This window comes from Chrysemys picta, chromosome 24 (genome assembly GCF_011386835.1).
Source record: "Chrysemys picta bellii isolate R12L10 chromosome 24, ASM1138683v2, whole genome shotgun sequence".
Taxonomy (NCBI): Eukaryota; Metazoa; Chordata; order Testudines; family Emydidae; genus Chrysemys; species Chrysemys picta.
The window spans coordinates 830,673-842,329 of NC_088814.1; the positions used below are offsets into that span (position 1 = coordinate 830,673).

General features: G+C 49.5%; 1 protein-coding gene across 3 annotated transcripts; it reads right to left on the reverse strand.

Annotated features, from left to right (window-relative positions):
• Positions 1-662: 662 nt before the first annotated feature.
• RUNDC1 (RUN domain containing 1) lies at positions 663-9,062 on the reverse strand. Of its 3 annotated transcripts, none has more exons than XM_065577815.1 (5): positions 8,556-9,062; positions 5,903-6,114; positions 5,413-5,611; positions 4,959-5,072; positions 663-4,002 (listed from the first exon to the last, which is right to left on the reverse strand). In XM_065577815.1, the coding sequence occupies exons 1-5, from the start codon at positions 8,935-8,937 to the stop codon at positions 3,137-3,139; spliced, it is 1,773 nt and encodes a 590-aa protein (XP_065433887.1). In that variant the 5' UTR covers positions 8,938-9,062; the 3' UTR covers positions 663-3,136. The 3 variants fall into 3 exon arrangements, with proteins under 3 accessions (XP_065433887.1, XP_042699940.1, XP_065433886.1); XM_042844006.2 differs by having other exon boundaries at positions 5,903-6,061; positions 8,515-9,062; XM_065577814.1 differs by having other exon boundaries at positions 5,903-6,061; positions 8,605-9,060.
• Between the last annotated feature and the right edge of the window lie 2,595 nt (positions 9,063-11,657).

Sequence of the window (11,657 nt, forward strand, 5' to 3'; positions counted from 1 at the left end):
ATTTTCCCCACTCCACGTTTTTTCCGTTTGTCAGCAGACAGCCATCCAAATTTTAAAATTGACAATCCTTTCACATCCAGCCCTCAAGGCCAAGGTAGCCTCTTCCTCGCCACCCACAGCCCATATGAGAAATGGGTGCACTTGATCTTCCAGAAGTTTTGTTTTTTCCTATTAAGACATCATCTGACCCTGCTGGTGCCCATTTGTGTCCTTGCTGACTCCAGTTTTTAGTTACCAATGATCTAACCCAGGGGTCGGCAACGTTTGGCACCCTGGCGGGCCGGGCCAGTTTATTTCCTGCTGACGCAGCAGGTTCGACCGGATGTGGCCCCCACTGGCCGCGGTTCGCCGTCCCAGGCCAATGGGGACGGCAAGAAGCCGCAGCCAGCACATCGCTCGCCCACACCGTTTCCCGCCGCCCCCGAACCTGCCGCATCAGTAGGTAAATAAACTGGCCCGGCCCGCCAGGGTGCTTACCCTGGCGAGCCGCGTGCCAAACGATGCCCTGATCTAACCTATTCTGTTCTGTTGCTAACTAATGGTGCAGCATGCAAGCTATAAAGGTAACGGCTATAGGTATGAACTGAAGATTCCAAGTCTAGAAGAAGGAGAGGGTGCGTTAACAGTTTATCTATTAATGTACAAGTAGGTAATACAACATAGACAAACCACCATGACTTTTATTATCAGCAGTAGATATTGTACTCTCCACAACACAAATACATTCATCCTATTGCACATATGCACAGACCTAAAAACAGAACAAAATGAACATCAGAAATAAAATAAAGCAGATATCTGAACAACTAGGGTACAACAAACTTCTCCAGCATAGCACTGTAAACACAAAAGGGAGTTAAGAATTAGAAAAACCTGAAGACAAGATGCTTTATGGAACCATTTGGGGCCCCAGAAAAGCCTTTCCAGCAATCAGACACGTCAACTGTCAACTTATTTGTAACTGCCACAGATCTGACAAAAACATGCAGATTTCAGACAAAAAATAGCCAAACCAGAATGGGGAATGTTCCATGGAAATGATTCTTGAATTAAATCTTGCCTCTCCAGCTAATCTTAATGTGGTTGGTCATTGGTAATTCTATAATTTGCTGTCCAGGAAGACAAGAAGTTTATCTGGATAAATCAGCTTGGAATTTTTCACCCTTAGACAAGCCTCTGAAAATACATAAACAGTTTCCTATCTGAAGGGTACAACATGAAAACAGTTTCCACATATGTAAGAGTCACTGCTGCTGGTTTTCATTATATTTCAGTAAACTATTTCTGCATTAAAAACATGTGGAGGAATGTGTTACTAACCACTAATTCTTCATCAAAAAACTAACCCTCCTTACAGTGTTCTATAAATTTCACTCTGCTCCAAACACACAAATAATTTTAGGAATACCGTTAAGGGGTGAGGGGGGGTCGGTGGGGGCGACACAGATTCTGGTCTCTCTGAAGTTAGTGGCAGCTTTGTCGCTGACTTCAGTGAGAGCAGATGGGCCCCAGTGCTCAATGTCCAAAATCTGTGGTGTCAGTCTATGAAATTCTAGATGTTTTCCCAAAGAATAGCTTCAATGCTTTTTAGACAGAAATAAGATGAAACCAACAACCCTACTGCACCAAACTGTGCGTGCAACTGAGAGGAACTGGCAGTAAGGGAACATTCCTTTTCAAGCTTCAAAGGGAGCTACTATGAACAGTGGGGAAACTGGGAACAAAAAAAAAAACTACCATGACAGCCCCATTTCTAGCTACTAAATGTACAATTAGAGTGGACACTCCCAACCCATCCCCCATGTGCCTAAGACTAGGATGTTGCTGTTTTGCCAGGAAGCTGAAGGGAACAGGATGCCGGACTGAGGCACTACTGTTTCCAATATAAATCCATTACCTGCCACTCAGGGCATCACTGATGCACGTACAAAGGAGACCACTCTCCTCAGCTCTATTCCAGTCAAACCCTCAGTTCTCTTTTGATGCCAGAAGTGATTTTTCTCATGCAGCCTAAATGCCATGTGGATTGATTACTACTTCAACAGCGCTGACTGATTTGACTGCAGACCTACCTGTAACCAGTGCAGGAAGCTTTGCCCTCAGACCAGCAGAAAATGCTCAATTACACAATAATCAAATACACTCGATGTAGAAAGTTGCTGGCCAAGAGATACTGACCACAGAAGTGCTTTCAGGAATTACATGAGAATATTAGACATCTGTATTTTCTACAAGGAGCCATATGAGCAACTGTTCTTGCAGCACAGGGGCTAATAATTAACTCAAGTTAAACACAGTAACTGGAAAAGGGAATATTTGTTTACAGTTGTTAAACCAATGCATCTGCAATAAAACCCTGGCCTGACAGTGTTCAGGGCTTTGACCAAAACTCCACGAGGGAGCTGAGAGTCTTACACAATGCACCTGAATGCTCAATCCAGTCACCTGTCACCACATAGTCCAAAGAATCTGTCGATGTCTGGATCTCTGCAGCCACTAATCCTTCAAGATGCAAACCAACAGGCACCTATAGCTCAGAGCAGAAACTGTTCCCAGCCTCCTGTACATTCAAAATCTACATAAACATGGGAGAGGGATGTCGGACTCCGCCACTGGGCATGTTACATCAAGCCTAAGCAGCAGAAGATGTATCTGTCAAAAAGCCTCACACAGCTCTGTGTGAAACAGCAAAATGCCACAAGTGACATCTTTTAGACTAAAAATTCTGGGGGCTGACCATGCAGCCACAGCATAGGAGCCGCTGCCACTGAACTCCAGAGGAGCTGCTCCGATGCACTGGCTGTAAAACCAGGCCCTTTTTATTGCATTTCAGACAGTGGTTCACTCCTAATGCATGTGACAGAGGCAAGGCACCAACCGATGGGGTGCCGCAGCTCTGTTGATAGCTGCATTAGCATAGGCCTGGGTGAGGTAGCGCACAGCCCAAACATCGGCAGCATTTCCTCACAGGCAGTCTTGGAAGGGAGGCTTCCAGTGTCAAGACACTAACCTGCTACCCTAATAGCCACAATCAGCTTCAAAGGGGACAAGTTTGGTCATAAACAATGCTCCTGCTCTAAGCTAGGACGTTAATACATTCCTTCTGGGGAAAGGGGGCTGATCTAGAAAGGACACATCAAAAAGCATCTCTGATGTTTTTCAGCTGCCGGACAGCCAGGTCAACAGGAAGGTTGAACTTTAAGTTGCTCAGGCGGCTGAGAATGTTGAGTGCACTCTCAAAGCCTGTGTTGGCCATGTAGCTCCAGGGCTGATAGTGAGACTGTACCAGAGCCCCAGATTTGCAGATCAGATTCACCCAGGAGACCAGACGCTGTTCATTTAATGCCATGCACACCAGGGCTTTCAGTTCAGAGTCTGCACTGCGCTTGAATGGATCATGCTCTGTGAGGACAGTGTGAATAGCCGTCAACAGGCTCTGCTTGGGGGTAACAGTGATGCCCCCCGTCACGGGAAGGGCAAAAGACTGGGAGAGCTTGCGCGCTGGGGACTCCACGAAGGCACGGCCGTTCTTGGTGTTGTAATACTTCACAAAGAGTTCCCAGGGGTGCATGGTCTGTGGCGACGAGGTAAATGCAGGAATCAGGCATGCAATGGGTGCCAACACCAAGCTCATCCCTTGAGACGAGGCATAGAGCCCATGAGCCATCAGGTCTCGTACAGCAACGGTCAGCTCCTTCCGCACCGCCAAAGTCAGCTCATCTCTCGCTCCTAAGGAGACATCCTGCATGCCGGAGTAGCTGAGCACGTGATCCTGGTGCTGGTGCTTCAGTGCCAGCTGCCTCACTTGGTCTACAGACAGTTCCAGTTTCTTAATTAAGGGAGAATAGTCCTTATTGGCCTGGTCCTTCTGCCAGAGGGTGCGGGGGATCTGACCAGTAGCACAGCCAAACTGACTGACAGCGAATATCTGCAGCACAGCAAGCATGCGGCGCATAAGGTGCAGGCCTGTTTCTCGCATCTTTCTGGCATCCTCTGGGTTCACTGGTTGGTTAGGGAAAAGGAGAAATGCTGTCATTAGAGAATCAGATTTATCTCTGCTTGTTCCTAGATACAGGGAGCTCATCAGCCACTCTACTAGGGGATGCTTTTGCTCTGGTGCTGCTGGCTGGGTGATTCATGCTGCTTTGCTCAAGAGAGACTCATGCAAACTGGAAAATGGGACATCAGATATTCATGTGTCCCATTCTCAAACTGCCTTATCCACCTTAAATCACGTGGCAGAGAATGAAGCCTACGACGGATGCTATTTGAGCAGGCACAAGTGACCAAAGCAGAATTTCAAGATTTCTAGTGAGGGGAGAGGGTGTTTCAGACACAGATTTGTGGATCTCCCAGTATCAGAAGGATAATTACAGGGTGCCAGAAGCTTTTGTGGAAGGAAGTTGCTGATGTGCAAGGAACTAGTTGTCTCAGGGAATAAACTGACCTGCTCACTCCAGAACCTGGGACCAAATCAAGCTCTGAAGTGGGTGGTCTCATTGTCATCTATAAGGAACAATAGATCCCCCAGCCACGATTTCTGATGAGGAAGAGTCCAGGACAAGAACAGCTGGAGTGGTGCAGGCCAAGACTGAACTGGTTTGGTAAAGCTACACCATGTCAGGAAAGACTGCACAGGACCTTGTCTGCAGCTAGAGAATGATCAGAAGCCCCTCATTTCTGTGAGCTCCAAATTAAAGTGCGATCCTATCCCTCAGTGACGTGTTGGTGCACATTCACTGTACAATCACACTGGGCCAACAGGGAAAGGTAAGAGTTCAAACATGAGGTTTCTGGCTTATTGTCTGGATCAATGAAAGGGTAAGGGAAACCACCACTAGCAGGGGAAAAGCAACACTGAATTTAGGAAGTGATGGGACACTAGTTCCTGCAGGCGGGAAGCCAGCTGGCCAACAAAAGGAGAAGCAGCAAGAGCCAAACACATGTAAATTGCCCACCTCTGTTATTCCCAGGAGGCAGCCTGGCATTTGGTTTGTAGGGGCCACTTCCATGCTTTCTGCCTGAACATTCACAATGTCCATCCTCCACCTGGCCGGGACTTCCAACTTCATCTAGAATGAGAAATCCACAATGACAACAGTTTGTTATTTTGCATCCCTACATCAACTGGAAGATTGAGGCTACACATTGCAGACTGTAGGTCAGTATTGCCTCATATTCCTCTACACATGAGTGACCATCCTGCCTCTCAGCATCACACCCATCAGTGTCCCAGGTTCTCCACACACTATCACCTCGCCACGGAGAGGTCTGTGCTACTCTGTGCCCAGATTCTGCCCCATTGAGGTCTGCATCCTTCTTCTCACTAATTCAAGCCATGCTATACCCTAGATGCCCCTGCTGCACCAATGAGCCGCTCTCCTGATTGTCTAAGCAAAACCCAGCACTGACCCTGAATGAAGTTGATGAACATCTCCAGGTCCCGTATTTGTGTCTTCAGCTGTTCCACCAGCTGCTCCTTCACCCTTGCAGGATTGACAATCTGGGCAACAGCCACATCCACCTGCTGCCGCAGCTCCTCTGGGGACAGCGATGCAATGTCCTCATTCAGGTTCATATCCAGCTTCTTTATTAACTCCTCTATAATCACCTGCAGAACGTTACCCATAATGAGTGGCATGACCTCACGTGGCCCTCCCACCTGCGGAGCCAGAATGCTGCTTTCACTTACCCACTAATTATTTTGGGGTGAAGCCAGTCCAGACTTTATTATATCCACTAACAGTAAATTGAAGCAGTCCCTATGGATTATATTCATGGATGCAGACTTAAGATGTTGGATTACGGCTGCCTGAATCAGCACTGGCCACACGCTAGTGTTCTGAGAGAGGCACTAGCTGGTGTTAAGAAAGGGCACTGGCAGAGGATCCGTAGGCCTTACCCGCTGTCTTTCCATGACCATGGACTGGGGCAGGGAATCATAGCTGCCCTCTTGGTAAGCGAAGGTCTCCAAGTCGTCTAGCTGCGTTTTGAGCTGCATGATTAGCTCTCGCTGCTTCTCCTTCCGGGCCTCGATTCGCTCCTGATTCTCCCGCTCACCCTGAAATGAGTTTATTGGAAAAGAAATTGAACACCCCACTTGTAGCCAAGGCCCTGGAGATAGGATTGTTACGCCAGGGATGTTTGGAAGTTAACCTTACAGCCTATGCCACTAGCGAGTTCTGGGCACCCTCACTGACAAAGGCTGCAGGCTTTCAATGAGAAGAAATTCCAGCCCAGTCACCACTATACAAAAGAAGCATTTCTGCAGGCGTCTTGCACCCCCTACTCTAGTCTCACTAGTTAGAAACCTCAGCAAGTAGAGAATTTTGTTGTAAGCAGCCAGATGATGATCATGTCTCATAGCAACTTCTGGAGTTCTTACACATCTCAGAGTGAAGCGGCAACCTGACACCATGCCCTACATAACAGAGAAGAGTCACGGCTAATGTATACATTAACATTGTACAAAATCCTTATTTAGCTCTCTCATGGTAAGTGCTGGGCTCCAAAAAGACAAGAGGTCTGGGCATTGCTTTTGGATACAGCTGCATTAGGTGTGCATGTGCTTTGCCAACCACAGAAGGCTACCCCAGTTTCAGCCCCCAGATCTTTCCTAGAACATATTACAAATCACAAACTGCATGGAACTTTATCTTGGTATAACCTGAAGGGGATTTCAAGAATAGGTTTTCGGGATAATGCACTCAAACTGTACATAAGTGAAACAAATGCAACCCATTATTTCCTCAATCAAAAGGTAGATTTATATTGAAAGTGGCACTTACCAAGGCCTCCAGGTATTAAGCATGGGAATAAACAGCAGAAATATTCAATTACATTCTAAATTAGATTTGGGTTTGGGTTTTTTCCCCCCAAATAAAGTAGCTGAAATTTTATTTATTTAAATAAAACCTCATTATCTCAGACATTTGGGATCCTTCTGAATTACACACAAAGTCAATTAAGTACCAAGACCACAAACCCCATCCCTGCTCCTGCATGAAAATCAAGGATAATAAATGTCCCAAGCAAGTATTAGAACTGCCCTGACTTCAATCTAGACTTTGCAAGCAGTACTAATGCCTACAGGCAGAATGAGAGAGAGCAAGAGAGTTCAGCCAAGAGCCAGAATTCATTCTGCTCACTGTCCTCACCACTGCTGGCACAGGGCAGTAAACAAGCAAGGTTAAATTGGAGCATTTGAAAACTGCAGATGGGAAGGAAATTGCCACTGGACATAGGTTTGGTGTACGAGACTGGAGTGGGACTGAAAGCCTTGTAACAGTATCTTATTTAAAACCGATTAATTGCAAAGTAGCAGAATGTCCAATGAGGGTACAGCTGAAGCTTCTTTGCTTCTGTGAGTAGCTCGAAGTCCCTGCCCTGCTGGTTTTGGTGATGTAATAGCTGCGAAGCAGGTTTTAGTAACATTACAAAAAAGGAAATGGCAATCATCCAGATTTCCCATGTGCAAAAAGGCAGCAACATTCCCAATTAACCTCCCTGTCCCTCTCACCCTCTTCTCCAGCGTGAGCTGGCCCCTTGCACAGGGCTTCCCCATGAGCTGCTCGCAAGGGCACTGGCTAGGCTCAGCACCCTGACGCAGCCCCAAAGAAGTGCAGTATCACTTCAGCTTCCTTCACATGGCTATTGCTGGACACACTCGTACCATCTCATTTTAACTGGGCATTTCATGGCTGAGGTTCAAAAGTGAACTTTCATATTAAGCTGCTGTGCACACTGTGAAACCACCAAGTTTAAGAAAACTCTGCAGCTGAGTCTAACTATGGTTGCACCTAAGTTAAACAGTACTTTATAGACCAAGGACAGACTAGTCCAGAGCATGGGCATTAACAGTCTAGCCCCATGCACATAGGTTGGATTAAACCATTTTATAAAGTCAGTTCTGGATTTTGGGTCTTTTGACCTTGAATCAGTTCCCTGTTCCGAAAGTCATATACTGCAAGCAGTGCCATTCCACTTCTGTAGGGTGTGACAATGGTGTACCTAGCAGCCATGACTCACGAGAATAACACGCTCAATAAAGCAGAGCGTGAAAGCTAGAAGCACTAGGCAGCGTGACAGAAAACAGTGATTCTGAATGTCACTGAATTCTCCCCTGTATCTTTCTCCTCTGAGAAGGGCCATCGGGATCACTCCTTCCGCGGGGATCTGTGCTACAACGGCACAGTTACGGCTATGCCCCTGTAGCGGACGGAAAAAGTGTGTGTCACTGGAGTAAGTCCACCCCCTGTTCTAATCTAAAGAACTCCAGTCACCTGGAGGGACACAGCTGTTCAGAGAGAAATCGCCAAGGCCTAACTGAGGGAGGTTAGCGGAAAGAGCCATTTCGGGTGACTTTACGCCTGTGGTTGGTGGTGTGTGTGTGTGTGTGTGTGTGAGTGAGTGTGAGTGTGTGTAGCCAGTCAGACACACACACACACCCGCAGTCTGTGGGGGTGTCACACACCAGCTGGGGAGGGAAACACCAAAGCCTGGCTGTACACTGACCGGGGGGACAGGGCTGAACTCCTGCTCGGTCCCTGCCCAGCTGTCACCCCAGGGCGCAGCGAGCCCCTGGGCCCGCCCGGCCGCACTCACCGGGGCCTCCCCGAGCCCGTCCCCCAGCGCGGCCGGGCAGCCGCGGAAGGCGAAGTCCTCCAGGTCGCGCAGGAGCCGCTGCTGCTCGGCGGGCCCGGCCCGCGCCACCTGGCGGAGCCGGAACTGCACCTGGGCGAAGTGCGAGACCAGCGCCAGCAGGGCCCCGTGCAGGCGGCGGCGCTCGGCGCGGAGCCGCGGCAGCGAGCGGGGCGAGCCCCCCGGCGAGCCCGGCCCCGAGCCCGGCTCCCCGGCCTCCGCCTCGTCCGCCTCCGCCACCGCCCCCACCGGGGCCCAGCGCTCCCCGGGGCCCAGCGCCCCGCCCTCCGCCTCCATGGCCCGGCGCCGCCGCTAGCGGGGCCGCTCCGCAGCCTCAGCCGCAGCCTCGCCCGCCGCCATCTTCCCGGAAGCGCCGCCGCCGCCGGTCCCTCCAGGGGGCGGGGCTAAGCGGCGCCGCTTCCGGGAAACGGGGCGGGGCTTGGTACATTTGAATGTGGGCGGGGTTTATGCCTATCTGGGCGGGGCTCGTGGTGTGGGCGGGGCTTCCCTCAAGTTACTGCTGGGAAAACCCTATAGGGCAAATGTGCCCCTGGCCCCGCCCCCTACCCCTGGGACAATCCCCTGTGCGCCCCCCCCCTCTGAGACCCCCCCTTCCCTCCCCCCAGAGCCCACCCCCACCCACCCCTGGTCCGGTTGGCCCTGCCCCTCCCCCATCCAGCCCGGGTGGCCGCTGGGGCCTGACCTCGGGTTTCTGTGGGGAAGGTCAGACAGCATCTGGGGCCTGCGACTGGATTGATGGGTAACAATGGGGCGGGGAGGGTGGGTGCTATTCAGATCCTGCTGCCGGATGAGTTTCACCCCAGAGGGAGCTGCAGGCCTGTGCCACGGAAGTGGGTCCTTGTGCTTTGGTTTGAGATGAAAGATGTTTATTATTATCACACACGGGCTGAGCCCAATGCACGTATCAGGGGCTCCATTCATTCCGCTCCACAAGCTCCATGTGTGTCTTGGTCCCAGGCCCCCATTGCAGGGACTCCTTGCAACCCCCACCATATTACCTCCCCTTGCCAGGGTCTCTGTGTCCCTCCGTTCCCCCCTCTGTCATATGCCAGGAGCGCTGTGTGTCCCCCATGTCCCCCTACCCTACACCACCATCCCCCATTCTGCCCCCCCATGCCAGGGGCTCTTTGTGCCCTTGATTCTGCCCTCTGCCCCTCTTCACCCCTCACCTAGTTTCCCCATTCTACCCCTACCAGGGGGGTTGTGTTCTCTCCCTTGTACCCCTCCCCTCAGGCCAGGGGCTTTGTTGGCCCCCTCCTGCTCCCCTGTCCTCCCTTAGAAGGGCCTGGGGAGCACTGCAAAAGCAGCGTGCTTAGCTTCTAAGTGTGAGACATTTAGGTCACTCTGTAGCATCCTTTCAGACTCATTAAGGAGGCCAGAGACTGATCACGGTGTGGCTGGCTAACTAGTGTGGACGGTTGACGTGACATAATGTAGACATGTGGAGTTCACGACTAATAAGGAAAGACAGAACATTTGAGACTTGTAACTAACAGTGCCCCATGCTCTAATTTTCACTCTTCAAACCACAGACTCACCTAACTTCTTGCATGGATTGTGGCTGCTGTAGTCCTGTTGGGATTTCCTGTGCTAAGAAATATAATTGTAGCTGCCTCTAGAGGACACATAACACACTCCACTATGTGCACATCTAATCACATTGCAGAGGGTAACAAAGGTATCTGGTTTCCAAGCTGGTGGAGTTCAAGTTTAGGGAAACAGGGGGTTCCTATAAGGAACAGGGAGCCACATACTTTCCCCCACAAATGGAGTCACTCCACAGAGGTTAGGTTGGGGACACCATGAAATGACAATTGTCCGGTTTGCAGGGAATAAATTTGCTATTGTAACCGGTGTTGTTATGGAGAACAATCAAAATAATCCTTAGCGCTCACATCACACTTAACAATCAGTAACTAACGGGTAAAACATGGAACCTACAGGATCAAGCCATCCGCAATGAAAAATACCCCAGCTGGAGAGTGGAGCACAGAGCCTTTCCGTCATCGGAGATTCATTAAAGGAAACTTCCACATAATCATTTTGTTTTCTGTAATAGGCTCGCATGTATCAGTGGTAAATCATCTTTTATTTACTTCTGCGGTTGAAAGCAGGAGAGTGACAGGACTGTGTGAGACAAATACAATTCCTGCTGCCCATGGGACACTGTGCCTTCATTACAGGTGGAGTTAATGAGAACTCCACGTTAAAGGACTCAAGCAGAGAATTTTCACTTTAAAGTTCAGCCTCATTAAGACACAGATCGCAGCCAGCTGTCTTTTTGGAAATGGCAATGGGAGATTTTGCTGCAAGAGTTTTTCTTGAGTAAAACTTTATGGAAGCAGCAATCCTGCTCCCCCTGGTAATTTTAATTTATATGGTAATGGATGGGGATGTCCCAGTGGGAGTCCATGTCCCAGATGATGAAGGAGAAAACCATAATTTAGGTCTGCAAGTTCGCCCCTTTGCATATTGTTCTCAGACTTGTGATTGTAGAAACACAATGAGAGGATAAATGTTCTAGCCAGAAGGAAGCTGAGTGGTGCATGTTCTGCTTATGAACAATAGACACATTAGATTGTATCAGGCATTTCTACGGGGCTTTTAATCTCCACCACAACTTACCGACACAACCCTATTCCCCCTCACAGTCGGTGAGACAGGCAGACAGGCACAGAGAGGTGAAGGTTACATAGTGAGACAGTGGAACAGCCAGAAATTGAACCTCTGGGCAATTTTCTCAAATTTAGCTGCCTAAAATGTAGGGCCTAAATCCGTATTGAGGGACCCGAATAAGTGGTCTGATTTTCAGAGGTGCTGAACACCCTAGCTCCCCTTGACTCCCGCTTTAGGAGGGCTGGGTCAGAGCCACTCAGCTAAAGAACACACAGATTGACAGCTCAGGCCTGGCTGCTGCTCTGAATATCGACATGGACAAAGCCAAGTTAGCAGAGGGACCGTATGCAAGGCATGGGAGGGGAGTGGGTGTTTTCTCC

Excerpts from the sequence above, each read along its gene's own strand:
- RUNDC1 (XM_065577815.1), bottom strand. The coding sequence starts at position 8,937 with ATGGAGGCGGAGGGCGGGGCGCTGGGCCCCGGGGAGCGCTGGGCCCCG. Across the intron at positions 5,073-5,412 it reads GTTCATCAACTTCATTCAGG|ATGAAGTTGGAAGTCCCGGC; the intron begins GTCAGTGCTGGG and ends TTCTCATTCTAG. Across the intron at positions 4,003-4,958 it reads GCCTCCTGGGAATAACAGAG|TGAACCCAGAGGATGCCAGA; the intron begins GTGGGCAATTTA and ends CTAACCAACCAG.